At 31.9% G+C, this 18,530-nt stretch overlaps 2 protein-coding genes and 1 pseudogene across 3 annotated transcripts; 1 reads left to right on the top strand and 2 right to left on the bottom strand.

Moving 5' to 3' along the window:
- Window positions 1–1,098: 1,098 nt before the first annotated feature.
- LOC102581483 (heavy metal-associated isoprenylated plant protein 26-like) lies at window positions 1,099–16,916 on the bottom strand. Its single transcript, XM_006360355.2, has 4 exons — window positions 16,774–16,916; window positions 16,593–16,668; window positions 15,895–16,194; window positions 1,099–1,126 (listed from the first exon to the last, which is right to left on the bottom strand). Exons 1-3 carry the CDS (start codon window positions 16,846–16,848, stop codon window positions 15,902–15,904), a joined length of 444 nt encoding a protein of 147 aa, XP_006360417.1. The 5' UTR covers window positions 16,849–16,916; the 3' UTR covers window positions 1,099–1,126; window positions 15,895–15,901.
- Window positions 1,389–14,254, top strand: LOC102581147 (uncharacterized WD repeat-containing protein C17D11.16-like; annotated as a pseudogene). Its single transcript, XR_368346.2, has 19 exons — window positions 1,389–1,633; window positions 1,718–1,797; window positions 2,597–2,681; window positions 8,106–8,244; window positions 9,288–9,487; window positions 9,703–9,779; window positions 9,858–9,953; window positions 10,066–10,189; window positions 10,318–10,377; window positions 10,454–10,519; window positions 11,589–11,659; window positions 11,756–11,852; window positions 12,057–12,131; window positions 12,246–12,344; window positions 12,886–13,029; window positions 13,132–13,161; window positions 13,258–13,321; window positions 13,447–13,524; window positions 13,703–14,254. The product of XR_368346.2 is annotated as an uncharacterized WD repeat-containing protein C17D11.16-like (transcript).
- On the bottom strand, window positions 4,067–6,750 carry LOC107063230 (uncharacterized). Its single transcript, XM_015314826.1, has 2 exons — window positions 6,665–6,750; window positions 4,067–5,116 (listed from the first exon to the last, which is right to left on the bottom strand). The coding sequence occupies exon 2, from the start codon at window positions 4,696–4,698 to the stop codon at window positions 4,144–4,146; it is 555 nt and encodes a 184-aa protein (XP_015170312.1). The 5' UTR covers window positions 4,699–5,116; window positions 6,665–6,750; the 3' UTR covers window positions 4,067–4,143.
- Window positions 16,917–18,530: the final 1,614 nt, after the last annotated feature.

Genomic DNA, 18,530 nt, shown 5'->3' on the forward strand with positions numbered 1-18,530 from the left:
AGTAAATTATATATAATACGAAAATGATTAGCAAAGTTTTAAACAAATAAATAACTAAATAAGTAGAGACTAGAGATTAATTACTCACAAAATAAATAATTAAATGCAAACAAATAAATAACTAAATGAAAAGTGAGTTGGAACGAATGTACCAAACGTCTACTTAAAAAAGTAGACGTGTATGACCGGAAGCCGAAAATTGAAAGTTGAATTTTGAAGCTCCAATTTCCAAAGATCAAATTCATAATTTTAACGAGAATAAGAGAATTTAGAGAGTAGAGAGTAGAGAGATTAGAAGATATTTTTGTGAGTGAAAAGAATGAAAGATTAGGGGTATTTATAGTTAAAAAAAAGGATGAAAATGTAGTTTTAAGAAGTTTGGGGTATTAAAAAAAGTTTGGGGGGTAGGGAGGTGTAAAGGGGGGTTATGGGGGTGAAAGAGCCGTTGGTGGGGCCCAAAAACTCGTTGCCCAACGGCTCTCAACGACTATAATTTGAAATTTCAGATTAAAAATAAAAAAAACTGATCGAACCGGGCCGGAACCGGGACTAACCGGACCGGGACGGATCGGTAAATCCCGGTTTCCGTCCCGTTACCCTCCCAGACCGGTACAATACCGGATCTAGCCGGTACTATCCGGAACCGAGACGGAATCGGTAACGGACCGAAACGGACCGGAACCGGTACCAGTACCTCCCGGTTCCATTGCCAGCCTTAGTGGGCTGTTTAGTTGAGGAGAATGTGAGGGAGTGGGAGTGTATGGGAGTAGGTTAGTGGGGTAAGGGTAATGGGTAAGTTATTTTTTTTATTTTTTTTTTGTTGTTAATAGATAAGAATATAATAATAATAATAATATTAACTAGGAAAAATTAAATAACTAGATCAAAAAATATAAAAATTAAAATCACTAATTTATTATTAAAACTTTGAATAAATTAAAAACAAAATGTACCTTAAAGTGTGATTTTATTTTTGTAGTTTTCATATCTTTTAAAATAAAATTAATAAAATAAGATAAAATTCAAAAATATTTAATTTACATTTTTAAAACATTTAAACTCTAAAAAAATGGTGTAAAATTTTAGGTTCGGTAAAACATTAAGTGTCTATATATATATATATATAATTTTAATTAATAAAATCGACATCAAGAGGTGAGTTTATATTAAAATAAATTAATAAATACCGACCTTAAGAGGTCGGTATATTTAAATTATCATTTTATTTAAATAATATCAACTTTACAATGTTGATATTTATTAAATATTTTTAAATATAAATAATTATTTTAAAAAATATCGACATTCCGTGGTCGGTAAATTAACACTTCTTTGAAAAAAAAAATGATAAGCTCAAAACCCTAAAACCCTAAAACCCTGTCATCTTTTTCTCTCCTAACCTCTCGCACTCCTCTCAACCCCGACCTACGCCCGACCGGCGGTCACCCCCACCCATCCCCGACCGGCGTTACAGGTCGAGCCACCCATCCCCGACCGACGCTGCAGGTCGCTCCACCTCGTTCAACAGCAACATCAACAGCGCAGACCGGCGGCAGCAGCAGCGCGTGGCTGGCAGCTGCAATCTCCGGCAACAGAGGGAGTATACATCTGGTGGTTTGGGCTTAACTCCAAGGTATGCCTTTTTTTTTTCTTTATACCTCTGATGTTTCATGAGTTCATTTTGTCTCGTTTTTCCTAAAGATGATTTCTCCTGCAGTTGCAATATTGGTGAGGGAGGTATTGCTCTTGCTGAGGCCGTGCAATCAGGGAGGTTCAGCTCCTGATATTGCCGTAAAGGTTTGTATTAAAATAGGATATCATGTCCCATGAGAATATTGCTTTACATTTATAGCCTGGTGCTTCTATAATTAGAATCTCATTTATCCATCAACTATTACCAAGTTCAATCAATTATTGGGTGGGTATCATCGGGTGTGCTAGTTGAAAATTGTTTACTGTTTAATGTTTGTATGCACTGCTTGTGAAGCAAAAATGAAAAAAAGGAAGAAATGGCTTAAGGAGCGAATAGACTAGCATTTGTTTTCTTTAGCTTCCCTCAACACCCTTTTAGCTTTACTGTATTTCTATGTCCAATTCTTCACTTCAATGAACACATATCTCTAATCTTGATTTTGTGGTTTTGGGAATTTTATTTCGAGTAAAAATTGTGTTTTTTGTTTTCTTTTCTTTCCATTGAGTTTTTGATGATCAAGATCAGTTTTTGAAGTTTTTTTGGAGTTGGGTTTTGGTTTTTACTATGTGGGGTTTCTAATAATAATGTTTTTACAAGGTTATGATTTTTGTTTTTGAGTGGCTTGGTAGTTACCTTCAGTTTAACTCTTTGTTTTGATGGATTTTTATGAAGTTGTGGGTGTCATGGTTGACTTGTAATCATTGTTTTTCCTTAGATGAAAATTGTTTACTGTTTAATGTTTGTATGCATTGCTTGTGAAGCAAAAATGAAAAAAAAGAAATGGCTTAAGGAACAAATAGACTAGCATTTGTTTTCTTGAGTTTCTCTTCCAATTTGTGTTTGAGTGAAATGATGGATTTTGCTGGCCTTGACCAATTTGGGATTTATTGAATCTTTTTCTAGGGTTGATTTTGCGGGCTAGGCAACTGAGGAAGCTCAACATCTAAAAAAGTTGATACAAGCTTCTTTCATCAAAGTAGGAGATAAGGTTTGGTATTTCTAAATTTTATAATGTGTTTGTGTCCATCTAGTATTGATACTTAGCTTTTAATTTTGTGATTAATTTGTTTGTGTCCATCGAGTGTTTGTTTAGCATAAGTACCAACACTAGTTGTTTAATTTAGTAATAAAATTGATTTTCTTTTAAGATTGATTTGTGTCCATCTAGTGTTGATATTAAGCTTTAATTTAGTAATAATGTGTTTGTTATGCATAAGTACCAACAGTAGTTGATCCTATTGGTGACAAAATTGATTTTCTTTTAAGATTGATTTGTGTCCATCTAGTTTTGACACTTGGCTTTAAATTTAGAAATAATATATTTGTTAAGTATAAGTACCAACACTAGTTGATGACAAAATTGATTTTCCTGCAAGATCGATTTGTGTCCATCTAGTGTTGATATTAAGCTTTAATTTAGTATTAATGTGTTTGTTATGCATAAGTACCAACAGTAGTTGATCCTATTGGTGACAAAATTGATTTTCCTGCAAGATCGATTTGTGTCCATCTAGTTTTGACACTTGGCTTTAAATTTAGAAATAATATATTTGTTAAGTATAAGTACCAACACTAGTTGATCCTATTGATGACAAAATTGATTTTGTGTCCATCTAGTTTTGACACTTGGCTTTAAATTTAGTTGGTGGATTTAGTTGTTGGAATTAAGTCAAAACTAAACTAGTTAAAGTTATAAAGTTGTTAAGTTGTTTAAATAAGTTCAAATAAATAATATGGTTTAGTTGGCGGATTTAGTGTTGGAATTAAGTCAAAACTAAACTAGTTAAAGTTAAAAGTTGTTTAAATAAGTTAATATAAATAATGTGGTTTAGTTGGTTGTTTTTGTCATTCATGACATGAATAACCTTGTAATGTTCTAATAACATTTCTTGACTAATGGCATGAATTAATCCACTTTTACCCTTTACTTAACTATGGTTTATTCTCCACCAGTGGAGACACGTTTTGCGGGAATCATGGGTTGGTTAGTTAACTAACTATGGTTTAAAAATTTGGAAGCATCTGGAATAATGGATTTACAACCGTTAGGTTATAAATGAACGGTTAGGATGAATTGAAGATGGTGACGTGGAGGTATGTGATTAGAAAATGACGTGGCATGGTCAACGGAATGTGTGAATTTCCCAAAATATCCCTTATGGGGACCACAAAGATATATTTACCTTTTACTTGGAGTTAAAAATTGAATTTTATTAGATCAATTAAATGAAGTTGATATTATTATGTTATGATTTAATTATTATTTTTTCTCACTAGTCTTTATAAAAATAATCTGATGTTTTTTTTTTTTTTTTTTTTTGGTAATTAAAATTTTATTTACCAAAGTGAACATTACACACTGGAAAAAAACAGCAGACTTGGACATACATGCTCCAAGACTTGCTGAAACATCACACTCTATCTATCAGCCTTCTCTCACAGCTTCTCTCCTAAGGGTATACATTGAGTTCTTGAAGTCTGTTGCCTATCTTCCCATAATGGGATCCTCTTCCATGTACATCTCTAATGATGTGTCTAATCATGAACTCCTCATTTCTCTGTTTGAACTGAAAGATTCTGTTGTTGCGCTCTATCCACACATGATAGATGGTTCCTGCCATAACCATCCTATACACCTTGGCTTTGCTAGTGTTGCTCTTCATATGTGTTGTTGCCCATTGTACTTCTTCATGCCACTTCCCTCCTGTACGTTGTATTCCTTGCCAAGCTAGCAGCTTCTTCCATATTCCAGCAGTGAACATGCATGCAAAAAAAAGGTGATCGATATCCTCATCCTCCACTTGACATAATGGACATGTCAAATTAGATGTTACTCCCCATTTTGCCATTCTATCTTTCGTTGACAACCTCCTATTTAGAGCTAAATACAGTATGAACAACCACTTTGGTGCACCATAGTTGGACCATATCAACTTTCTCCACTCCACTTTCTCCCTATCTCCTCTCATCTTTTCATAAACCTTCTTAATAGAGTACTGTTCCATTTGCTGTAAACTATGCTCATTGTAGCCAGCAGCTTGAAGATGTTTATGAGCTTTAAGAATTCTTTGTACCAGCCACGAAGCTTGATTTGCTTGAATGCCCCAAATTCCTCTTTGCCCATAGTAACTATGTGTCCATTCCACCCATAATTTATCCTTTTTCTTACAGAGATTCCATAGTAACTTTCCAATAGCTGCATTATTCCAAATAAACACATCCAGGAAATTCAAACCTCCACTTGCTTTAGGCCAACATAGCTTCTCCCAGGATATTAATGCTTTCTTTGATGCCTCCACACTACCTGTCCACAAAAACTTTCCACATAGACTCTCAATAGCATGTAGGATCTTCTTAGGAAGTGCAAAGATTTGTGCCCAAAAAGTTTGTATAGAAAACAAGACAATCTTCACCAATTGAGCTCTGCCAGCATATGAGAGGAATTTATTTATGATTTATTGAGATAATTTTATCTATATATTATCAGAGGAAAATTAAATAGTATCTTAAAAGAAAGAGACTTTGTTGTCAAGTAATTAACTAAATTTATTTTTGAAGATTAGTGTGAAAGAAATGTCTTCATTGACTAAGATATTGTCTAAATTCTTTCACTGAATAACAATGTAAAGAAAATGTGTCTAAATTCTTTTTCTAGAAAGTTAATATGTCTAATATCATAAACAAGTTTTTATTTATGACTTATCTTTACCAATAATTTGATATTATCTTAATAATGTTAAAAGAAAATGCGAATAGTATCCCTATTTATTAAGAAATTAACAAATTTTATTTTTTTGGATATTAGTGTGGAGGAGATGTCCAGTCATTTCTTTGAATGGTACATTGTGATTGAATTGTATTATATTATATAGGAGATAAAGTCAAGAAAATTATTGTTGAATTAGTGAAAAGTTTTATTATAATAAACATAAATCTTGTTAAAAATAGCGAGATATCTATTTGCGTCTCAACCAAAGGGGGGCAAAATGAGCAGCAAGTTGGCAGTAAAAATAAAGTATTACAACTAATTCTCAAAGTCTTATCTATCTATCCAAAATAAAGAATCTCAAACTATTTACAGAAAGTATATTGGGGGATATTATAAGATTTTGTTATAATTATTATTATAAAAAAATTAGTGCAACATTTAAATAATAAGATACTGGCTATGGGTAGTACATCAACTTTAATATAAACTGCAAGAAGTATATAATATACTATATATTAAACTCGATTCGTTGGATTTAGTCAAATTAACAATAAAGGTTATTAATTTCCTTTTCGTCAGACCTATTAAAAAGCTAGTAATAAGTTGATTTTAAAACTTTACAACATTATTTTCTTTGTCTCAAATTATTTATCGTGTTTCTTAAACTGATATAATGTACATCTCAAAAAAATATTACTCCCTCTGTCCCAATTTATATGACTCACTTTCCTTTTTGGTCAGTCCCAAAAAGAATGACACATTTCCTTATTTGGTAAATATTTAATGACATTATCCCTATTTTACCCTTCTTGAATCTCTTTATTTCAATAGTTGCACTCTTTTAATTTAAAGAAAAAGTTATTGAAATGCAGTAAAGTACAACTACTTTTCTCTTTTTGCTAATAGTCAACAATGCTTTTACACTTTTTTCAATATTTGTCATAACTCATTCTGTCTTTTCACCATTTTATCATATTATTTTTTTCTTTTACACTATTTATAGAATTGTGAAGTACTCCGTATGTGAATGTAATTTTATTTTTATTTTAAAAAATTAAAGAATGTACAATCAAAAGTTGTCCTCACTTAAAAAAAAAATTGATGAATGTTTCTTCTTTTTTCTTATTAGCTAATATTTTAAACTTTGGCAAAAAAATTGGCGCTAGAAACTGAAAATTTTAATCTTTTCCCACATTTTTTTTTTATGTTATCAATTTTTTGAAACTATAATTAAAATCATGAAAAAAAAAAACTACTTTTACCTGCAATGGCAAAAACTCAATCATTTTGGAGTCTTTCTTCTTCATTGAAAGATTTAAGGGGAGAGATAATGGAGAATGGAGAGTGGAGAAGAAAGAAGAGAGAGAAATAAATATATTGGATTCTTTTGGATTTATATTAATGACTGATGTGACATTAACTTATGAGAGAGAGAAAAGTCATAAACTTTTCTATTCAAAGTGAGATATAGTATTTTTTTTTTATTTAAAAATTTAGACTTATTAATAAGGGTATTTTCGGAACATTGTAGAGTCTTTCCATTTTTCTTAAAGTTTGTGCCAAATCAAAGTACATCATATAAAATGGGACGGAGGGAGTAAAATATAATTATAATTTTATCCTCATTAAGTCTTAAAATATAATTTTTCATTAAAATATTTACATTATTAAACTATGAATCACCATAGATAATTTGAGATGGGCAGTATATCAGTTTAAAGCTTTTCTTTTCAATTTTTATTCTTTTGGGTGAAACAAATGTCACAACTACTGAAAAATAATTAAAATACCTACAACGTGAAGAATTAAAGATCTTGAAAATTTGGGAGTTGTTTATGTTCTTTATGTGTTTTTATTGTTCTTACGGAAGAAGAAGCAAAAAGAGTACTTTTGATCCAAAGACTTCAATCGAAAAATGTCACATTGTTTGGGATGTAAAAATAGTTTTGCAAAATCGGAGTTAAATAAAGTGGCATGAATGAGCTTTTTTCTTTAACAACAATGACAAAGATGAGTCAAAGTTTTAATGAATGACATAAATGAGTTTTTTCTGAAAGTTTAATCGTTTTCTCCTCTTAAAAATTATCTTTCTCCAAATTGTTGAGATTTTTTCTTGTTTATTACTTTTTCTTTTTCCACTATCATTGCCATATAAACAGGATAAAATTATTTACAACTTTATATTATTTAAAATTTGTGTATTATTAATTTTATTATATGATCAGATTCAGTATTATCGTAGCTACACAATTTGTGGAGGGCCATCTCTTTTTGGAGTACTTTAATTTTTTGTACCCCACATTTGCCCCTAGTACAACAACTCCTTGTGCCGTTAATACTGATATAAACGTCAAAATAAAAATGATAGTTCAAAATTAAAGTTATTTATGAAGTGGCTAAATATACAAATTATTATAAATTAATGGCTATATCTTAAACAGGGTCCAAAGAGTGGCTAATAAATGCATCACCTTCTTCCTTAAGTTCCTGCTAAAACCCTAGGCGCCATATTTCTCTGCAACATCAAACTCTTCACAATTTTTTCTTTCTGAATCTCTAATTAACTCAAACTCTTATTGGCTGAATAATCTTCTAGCGATAAGTTTGATTTTTGGTAATTACTTTGTGAATTTGTTTAATCATCCTTGTCTCTATTGTTGATTTGATTTCTTCTCATACTGATGTTTTTGTTTGTGGTTGTAGGTTAATAAAGCAATTTAAGAATGATAGCAGCTATTTCATGGGTTCCCAAAGGGGTTGCAAAGTCTGTACCAGCTGAGGCTGATCCACCTACAAAGGAGGAAATTGAACAGATTTTGAAGAGTGGTCTTTTTGATAAACGGTACATGTTAATTTTTTCATAATGTTTTTCCCCAATATCCGAAAGTGGTGAGAACCCAAGTTGAGGAGCCTAGAATGTAGGCAGAACTTATCATTACCTCGTGAAGGTAGAGAGGGTGTTTCCGAATAATGCATAATTGTTAGTACCAATTAAATTAGTTCTGCTGAAACGGCTAGGCTAAATATCAACCTGTTTCAGTGAGCATTATCAGAATGAATTAACCGTTCATGTGGTGTATTGCATGTTATTTGATTCGGCAACACTGATGCTTTTCTCATATCATACAATTCACAGGGAAAAGCTTTTTGCTGTGGGTAACACTCTGTTTGGATAGTTGTTATGTATTGTTTTATAATGTGTTGTGTTGTATTGCTTAAATGAATACAATGTTTGGATAGATTGTATTGTTCTTACCTACATAACGTCACACATCAATGATTTGGAAGATAAACCTTACAAGAAAAGTAGGATACAAGATAGAGCGAACAACTACAACATATTCTGTGTAATTCCGCAAAGTGGAGGTATGGGGAGGGTAGATTGTACGCAGGTGTGACCTTTAGCTCAAAGGTAGAATGATTGTTTCCGGTAGACCTTCGATTCAAGATACAAACAGTCTAGAAAAAGTAGTAGAAATAACGGAAACAACAGACAGTAATAAAACAACATATAGTAGGGAAGAGGATAAAATCAGGTTATTAAATAATAAGTAGTGATATAATGAGAAGAAAAAATTAAGCTAACTACTTGATCACACCAAATTGGTCATTACACGTAATGGTACTTTTCGTCGTTACCTAACGATAGATTTAATGATACAATTTAATAAAATTTAAGCAACAATCAGAACAAATATTGTATTTAAACTAACATTACAATACAATACAATACAATGGGTAACAACCATCCAAACGAGGTGTAAATGTAATTAACATTGACCGATTAAAAACCTATATTTCTTGGAATTAAACTTGATACTTACGTTCTGTGTAATCTTTACTTTGCCCTACTCTTGAAAGTCTGTTTCTTTACTCCCCTTCCAGTGAAGATAGTGATGACGAGGAGGCTGAAGAAGATATGAATGTTGATGAATCCGAGGAAAATGAGGATGATGAAGTTGCTATTGCATTAGCTGCTGCTGATGCACTTGGAAAGGCTACGCAAGTTTCTTCTGCAGGAACCGATGACATAATAGATGGTTTAAAGGAACTGGACATGGACAACTATGATGAAGAGGAGGAGGGTAAACTTAGTGCATTGACTCATATGTTGATTTGGGTTGAACATAGTTGTTTTTTTTAATATCTAATGTACTGGCAGTATTTTTTATATTCAACTCTTTTTGATAAGATAAATATTTTTCATATTGATTTTTCCCAAGCCTAGTTTATATCAATTTTTATTTGGAAAACTATTCCTAACTTTTCTCTCTTTTTGCATGATGTTTGACATTGTCAGGAATTGAGCTTTTTGGTTCAGGACTCAAAGACTTGTACTATGCAAGTAATGACATGGACCCATATCTCAAGGATAAGGTTGTACTATGATCAATTTGTTGTTTCATCATGTTTTATCCGTTCAAGTATTACTAACTCAGAAAATTATTCTTTCAGGACAATGACTCTGAAGAAGATGATGACATGATAATAAGACCTGATGATTTTGTTATAGTTTGTGCAAGCAATGAGGATGATGTCAGTCATCTTGAGGCAAGTAGAACTTACTTCACGACTCAACGGCTTGATAATACTTCCATCTGTATGGTCCAGGTAGTTTCATTTTGACTGCCCTTTGATTTGTGACTCTGATCTGTGCCAACAGATAATGATTTTGGAAGATCTATCAGATGCTGAAACAAACATGTATGTTCACCATGCTCTTATTATACCTGCATTTCCTCTTTGCACAGCATGGCTTGATTGCCCTATTAAAGGCGGGGAGAGAGGTATGGTTCTGGTTGAAGTTGACCTTCATGCTGCTGAAGTATTTTCTCTTACTGGTTTTGAACATATGTTACCTTTGAAAGCAACTTTTCATTTACTCATGTTAATAAAATGAATTATACGTTGATAGGTAACTTCATAGCTGTGGGGTTCAATGGAACCAGCAATTGAAATTTGGGACATTGACATAGTAAGTGACTCTACACTGATGTTTATGAATTCCTGAGTCACTACTGATCATATCTCACTGTCCACTTTCTCTGTAGATAGATGAGGTGCAACCATCTGTTATTTTAGGTGGCATCGCTGATATAAAGAGAAAGGGAAAAAAGGTAATTTAAGCAATTTGATCTTTCTATTCTTTGATCCAATTTTCGATTGGAATGCTCTTGTATGCTAGGTCAGCTTGTGCAGCTGAAATTTATTCTAGATGTTAAAGCCTAAAGGTAGGAAATACGTCAAGATTTTCATTGGTCATTCTCCATGTCATTGTGAACTAGTTTCCGGAGACTTCTATTTGGAATAAAGTAGTAGGCTACTGCAAACTTATAGAATCAACTAAAAAAATGAAAAAATAGTAGGCTATGACATTTTGCAATCGAAGATGGTTAGTGTGCTCAGGTTTATGTCTCCACTAGTGCCGATTGTCCCTCTTACTTCATACATGTGCGACATGCCAGATCTTGAATAATAGGTTTGTACTTTGTTGCTTGATATTCTGGAGTAGGAACTATTTGCATTAGTTATCTTACAGCCTCTAATTTATGGCCATTTGAGCAACCTGAGGTGGAACCCTACAAGGAGCTTTAGATTTGTACCAACAAGTCAAGTAGCTACCTTAACGGGTTTGGACTTCTGGTCAACCGGCATGTTCTTGTTTAACTTACTCTCCATGCCGCTACTCTATTTACTGCAACATACCGTACATGGCAGGCATATTGTGACTATCAGTGTTCATAATCTCAGTACCTTCTTTTGGTTAAAGCACCAGCTTTTATGTGAACCTCCCCCATCTGTCCTTGTGGGCATTGGCAATGCTCTTTTTGAGTGACAGATAGACACGAGGTAGGAAGAGAGACTTATAGTTGTTTCTGCATTTGGAATTAAATTGTCATATTATTTGGTTTGAAGAGAAACTTACTCTAAACCACTATTTTGTTAGTCCGTCATGGCAGCAGACAAGTGGGAATTATTTAATGCACACCAAATACCAATTGTTGAACCCCCCCCCCAAAAAAAAATGAAAATAAAATTATTACCTTAATATTTAAGAACATGAAAGAAGGCGAACGATTTACCAGTTTTTATCATTTGCATGGTGGTCTTTACTGAGTATATGATAATTGTCTGAGAAAACTTACTTTTATGCTCCATTTACCTACTTTGCAAATTTTCTTGCAGAAATCTATCAAATACAAAAAGGATAGCCACAAGGATGCAGTACTTGGTCTTTCTTGGAACAAGGAATATAGGTATGGTAATTTGATTGATGAGTGTTTGATGTTTGTCAGTGCATCTCTTTGAGACTTGGTCAAACTTCAAATCGTCTTATTCAACATTCTATGCAGGAATATACTTGCTAGTGCTAGTGCTGATCATACCGTCAAGGTTTGGGATGTGACTACCGAAGCCTGTAATCTCACTATGAATGACCATACCGACAAGGTAGAATTTAGAAAATTTAGCAGTTCTATAAACATCTCAGCGTGTTGTATCAGAACCCCAGTAACCTAGATAAAGTTAAAATATCTCATCTTTGCTAGAGTTTGGAATATTACTGACGAAAGTTGAATTACGTATAGAACATTAGACTAACTTGCTTACAAATTATTGAACGAAGTAGATTCATTGTCTTGCTATGTTTGACAGGTTCAAGCAGTTGCATGGAATCCATTTGCTCCACAGATTCTTCTGAGCGGGTCATTCGATCATACAGTTTGCTTGGTGATAGAACACTTCTCCTTTTTCCTTTTTTCCCCCCCTTTATTCTTGCAAGTTAGGACTGTGGATTAGTTTCTTACTTTAAGATGCTAATTAATGTTTCAACATGTCTTGCAGAAGGATGGGAGGAAACCCTCTCACAGTGGATTTAAGTTTTCAGTTGGTGCTGATGTTGAAAGCTTGGCTTGGGATCCGCATTCGGAGCATTCATTTGTGGTCAGTGCTCGCATCATGTTTGTTATTAATTCAATCTGTGTTGAGGCTTTATTTGCTTTGGTATGCTACAGGATAATATAATTCTTTTGATTCTGATATGGGAATCATTAGTGGAGAGATTGTTAACGATTCTTAGCATTAGTATGAGAACTGAGGATGGGATTGGGGGTGGAATGTTATTGAAATTAAGTTTGACAACTAGTTTACTTTTCCCTCGTGCATATTAGTTTTATATTTTTTGCTTGTTGAACTTTTTGACATATATTATTTATTTAATACAGAAAATTGGAAGTATTTATTCGCCTCCGAGTCTCTATGGACTTAAATGAAAATAAGCACTGGATAAATTCAAAACGCCGCATAATTATGTTTACCCTTGGCTCGATCACTAAATTTCTGTACCTTATAACTGCATGACATCTAAGCGTTTTTTGGGAAGGATGAATAAATTCATTTTAAAGTCAGGTCAGGAATCTCATTCTTGATGTATATTAGATACTAAGAAATTGCTAACCAAATCAGAGTTCCTTAAAACTTTCAGGTCAGCTTGGAGAACGGTACCGTTACTAGTTTTGATATCCGTGCTGCTAGTTCTGCTTCGACTTCTGAGACAAAGCCAAGTTTCACCATCCATGCTCATGATAAAGCAGCGTCCTCGTTGTGCTTCAATCCTCTAGTCCCAAATGTAAGAGGGACTTTTTTTTTCTTTTTTTTTTGGCTTTACCCTTATTTAATGTTTCCTTTTCAACATTTGTCTTCCTCACTTTGCTCGTGTATTGTTGGGCAGCTTCTTGCAACTGGCTCCACGGACAAGATGGTACGCTCTATCTGTCTCTGCTGCTTATTACCTAGTTTTGATATATTCCGTGGGATGAGAGCTATTTTGGTTATTAATTTGATAAATGTGCTGCAGGTTAAATTATGGGGATTTGACCAACAATCAACCTTCTTGTATCGCATCTAGGAATCCGAAAGCTGTATGTGATTTTCAAATGTTTTGTGGTTCTTAAAAATTCAAGTTTGATGCTTATATTTCCTCAAACCTGTTATGAAAAAGGTTTTAGATGGTTGCTTAGATTCTCTTGTTTTATATTATTCTCAGGGAGCCGTCTTCACTGTATCCTTCTCAGATGATTGCCCCTTTTTTCTTGCTATTGGTGGCTCTAAAGGAAAGTTGCAGGTGCGTTCTGTTCCTTTTGAAACTTTTGGTTAGTTCTGGTAAATCCCCCAAACCTCCTATTTTTTGGAACACAACATAAAGAGTTATTGGTTCTAATAAGTAATCTCTGGCAATTAATCAACATTTGAAGTTTCTGTGCTTTTGAGCTGAGAACTTTGTCTTTGCTTATCGTTTCCAGCTATGGGATATTTCGTCTGAAGATGCCGTGTTGAAGAAATATGGGAAATACGTTGCACAGAAAAAGCAGTCGCCCAAATCATAATGCAAATGTATTTATGGAGATATTGGTTATGAGTTCTAAAAGTGAAAATATAGCCCCCCCATTATTTACATATGAGCATGGAAAATTTTGCTGTTGCTGCACATTGCCTGGACCAAGTGAAAGAGGAAAGTGAAGAGTTTGGTGGAATCAAGATAGCTGTGTGTATTTTTTTCTGGACATAACCAACACGAGTTCATTGAACGTATCGTAATGGAGATCAGGTAGAGTTATCTTGTACTTGTGTTGGTTGAAGGTATTAGATTTTCGATGATGTATTAGTTGACGTCTAGCTAGCTGTTTGAACACCATCATTATCTAGAAAAAGAAAATACATTTAAGATGTTGGTTGATTTTTTTATTTATCAAAGTCTAGGGTAAAATATGAATGTAGGACAATCTGGTTCTATTTTTACATGGTTCCTTTTAGAGCCAAATATGAGGAAATGCATTACATATTGTTAATTTTCATAGCATAGCTGTTTGTGAAAATCAGAAAAAATTTCATTCTCAAGAACTCGAATGTATGACATATGATTAATAATTGACTAAATTCAAATTCCTGTATTATAGGATGAATTTCGGGTTAATATCTCAGATGGTCACTCAACTATCCAGTCTTTTCTCAGAAAGTCACTCACATAGTGATTTTTTAGTGAAAATTAAAAGTTGAGTGACTTTCTGAGCCAAAAGTGGATAGTTGAGTGATCATCTAAGGCATTAACTCGATGAATTTCTTAAAATGATGCTTTCAATTAAAAAAATAAAAAATTCTGAAGAACTTGAACGTAAGAACATCTGATTGAGGATCTCAACTGTAATTTCACAAGTAGATATATTTCTTAGACATTTATTCAAATCTTTATTATGTATAGTAGGAGAAATATTGTTGCTACTTAGTACATGCATAAATATAATTGCAATATATTTGTTATCTTATAACATAAAAGCTATTTCTATTTCTTCCACCCCATAGAAAATAGAAGATAATTAAAAGGTGAAGGGTAAAATGATAAAAGAAAGGATCTCAACGTTTTTCAGTAGCAAGCTACGGTCTAACGATCCCCTAATCTAGGTTGGGGCGAAAACTCTAAAGTTGTGAATGACACTACTAATCAGTAATGATAGAGGTGAGATGATATAAATTTTCGTTTAATTTTTTTTTTCCCGATATAAAGCATTTTTTTATAATAAATTTTATGCAACATGAATTGGAATTATTAGAGTCTTGAAATATTTCTTTTAATGAACTTTACATTGGTGCAAATCCGACATAGTTGATATCCGAAAATGAATATTCAAACATCGAATGGAAAACATAATTCTAGTCTAAAAATAATCTATAAATTTTATGAATTCACCCTTTAAAATTCATTATATTTTTAAAATTATAAATTCATATTACAATTTTAGTGAATTAAAATTTATATTTTACATTAAAATTATGATTTTAGACAAACTCGTTAACATAAAGCTGCATCGGTCCCTGACATTAGTCATCACATGAAAATGTTGTTACATGTGATGGAACATAAATTATTGATTAATGATAATGATAATGACAAATGACAATATTAACCTTCATTGACTCATAGTAGAGGAATAAATTACAAAATTATTTGCAGAAAAAAATGAACGATTTGATTGTCATAAACTTCGTATATATTTTTGTGAAATCAATCTTTTTTTATAAAGTTTGTTTCTCCGATAACTAACAACTTGTTTTGTTTGGCACTTAAATTTGATTAAATTATATTGTTAAATTCATTGTCATGCAACAACAAACACATACATTTAACATGATTCGGTAAGCCGATCTACATCCACAAGAGAAGAAGAGCAATTCACAATATAGGGGGCGTTAAAGTTCTATCTAAGGAAAAAATTTGTGAGACACAACAAACATCTAACTAGCACAAACTTTTTTGCTTTATAACTAGCCTAAGACCAAAATTTTAGTACTCCCACTATATTTCAAAATACAAATTTTAGTGCGCACATATATATATATATTTTCCCACCTGAAGTTTGGAGTCCGCATTGAAGTTTTGACTAAATCCGAATCACGCACTTAAATCTGAAACTTCTGAAATCCGAATCACGCACTTAAATATATGGTCACATGATTTGACAAGCATTAGGATTTTCATCACTAAACATCGAGGTGAGCCTTTGAGTAGGGGTATTTGGTGTTTGAAAAGCTTGTGGAACATCCCTTACATAGCCAGAGGGTGCCTTTTTGTCATATGCACCTATTGCATATGGATATGACACCAAATTATATTCAACATATGGCCAAAATTCTGCCTTTTTTCCTGTATTTTGCACCCTTTTTAACACCTTTTTTGGTTCAATATAACCACTTACTGTTACTTTGCTTTGCTTTCTACTTACATCCACTGATTTCACACCTAAACACAAATAATTCAACAATAAAAATGATCAAAATCAAGTTATGTATAAATGATTATTGTCCATAAAATGAGATTAGTAATATGGAATATACATATATGTATATACAAGTCTTGGTACCTATTTCAATATTAAATTAAATATATTGATATAGTTATAAATTAAATTTATCCATGACCAGAATGAAATTTGAGTGAAATAAGTGGAGCTCTGAACTGACTGACGTTGTAGAATCAAGTATGATTGTGGTTGGGAGTGAGATGTCATTTTGCGATTGTAGAATTAAGTACATGTAATTGAACGGTTTAAATGAAATTTATCATTGTTTGCGACTATATTCTACAATAATAATAAGAAAAAATATATATGTAAAAGCCAAGATTAGTGAAAAATGAACCTTTAATAGATGAAACTGCATTAGTAACCTTCCTTTCACATCCATCACAATCCATTTTCACCTTAATTTCAACTGTCTGAAATAAAATTTATAGAAAAATAAATTAGTTTAAAAAATAATTAAAAGAAATTAAAATAAATAAAAACAAAAATTATTATATGTAGCATGCAAATTAAATTACCTGCATTGGTTTACGTTTGCTCTTCCTAGTACTTGTAATCTCAAACATATCTGATATGTGATCAATAATACCCATTTTATTTTTTCTTACAAAAATATTATTATATAGAGGGAAGAAAGATAGGTTAATTAATAAATTATTGTTGAAGAATTTATAAGAAGCTTGATGTAAAAATGCTAGTATTTATAGTACTAAATTTGTGAAAAAAATTTCTTGAAGAGTTGTCAATAAGCTGTATTTGAAGAAAATATTTAAAAACTCAAGAAAGTGACTTATGTCGACTAATCATAGCATAATCACAAAAAAATATCAAAGTTAACTTGGATAACTATGCAAATTGGAGGGGTAATGATTGGAAACCCCAATTATTCAATTATAACAAAACGTTGTTGGTGCTGTTTGAATTTCGAGAGTAAATAAATAAAAAATCTATTAAAAATACTTTAATTTGTTAATTATAGTATTTTTTTTAATTCAAAAATATGGTTTAGTGGTCAAGACGTAAGTTGAAAATCATGAGATCGCAGTTAGAAACAAAAATTACTAGGTAACTTCTTTTTACTTGTTTTAGTACTAATGGATAGAGTTACCTCATTAATGATAAAAGATAACACATATATATTTCATACGTTAAATTTAGATGTACGTAAACTGACTTGAATATCACGAAAATATATTGAAAGTTTTAAAATTCATGTATGTGATGATTACTATCCTCTCTGTCAAGAACCAACGCGTTTAGGCTACTCGGTATATCATAGTTATATACTTTGTAAACAAATTATGCAGCAATGATTTTCTTTTATCTGATGTGAAATAAATAAGATCCCTTCATTCTTAACATATTTAGTTTATTCAAGTTTGAACATACAAAATTTTATTAGTCGGGACAATGAGCTCTAAATACTATGCATAAATTAAATAAAAATATAATTTCTCAAGACAATTTGCGTATACTTTAAATATTCTATAGGATATGTGTAATGTCCATAGCTCTATGTATCAAAATTTTCAGACAAATAAAAAGAAATCACCTAAATTATTTTATTTTTATTGAAACTTGAATTTTAATCACTTACTTCATTGACCGTTAAGTCATATTTTTAAATAATTTTTTTTTTGGATCAATCAATCAAAATAAAAAAATCTAACTTGTACAAGAAATCAACTAAAAACATATCATGTTGTAGGCCAAGAGAAATTTGCTGCTAGACAGGGACATGTCTTTTCATACCAAAGTGCCAAGTTTTATTTTCTTCTATGCTAAGTCACTTCTAATTTGTATAGTTTTTGTTCACTTATGGTGATTGGGATTATTGATTTTATATATTATTAATTATAAACTATAGTTCAAAAGGTTCGTACAATCAATAACCAGCTAGCTAGAGCCCTTATTAAGAAAATACATAAACATACATAGTTATATTCACATTAAAATTCCACAAATTCAACCTTTTAAGGTTCTTAACATTGAATCATTCGTACTATAAATTTATGTGTTCAGATTTATTAATTATTATACTGATCTACGCTAATAAAAATATTAGCTTAAGATGAATTAGATGATGCAAATTTTGTTGACTATACCCAAATGAAGTGTAGGATTATACGATATGATTTGGCTACATTTAATAGGCTCAATTAATTTATTTATTTGAGACTAAAGTGATAATATTTTAGGAAATATGAGGATAATGTAAGTGGACAAGTATATATTTTCTCCATTTATTTCAACAATATCTAAGCTCTCAAATAAT

The sequence above is a fragment of the Solanum tuberosum genome, unplaced genomic scaffold (assembly GCF_000226075.1).
Source record: "Solanum tuberosum cultivar DM 1-3 516 R44 unplaced genomic scaffold, SolTub_3.0 scf00322, whole genome shotgun sequence".
NCBI classification, from domain to species: domain Eukaryota; kingdom Viridiplantae; phylum Streptophyta; class Magnoliopsida; order Solanales; family Solanaceae; genus Solanum; species Solanum tuberosum.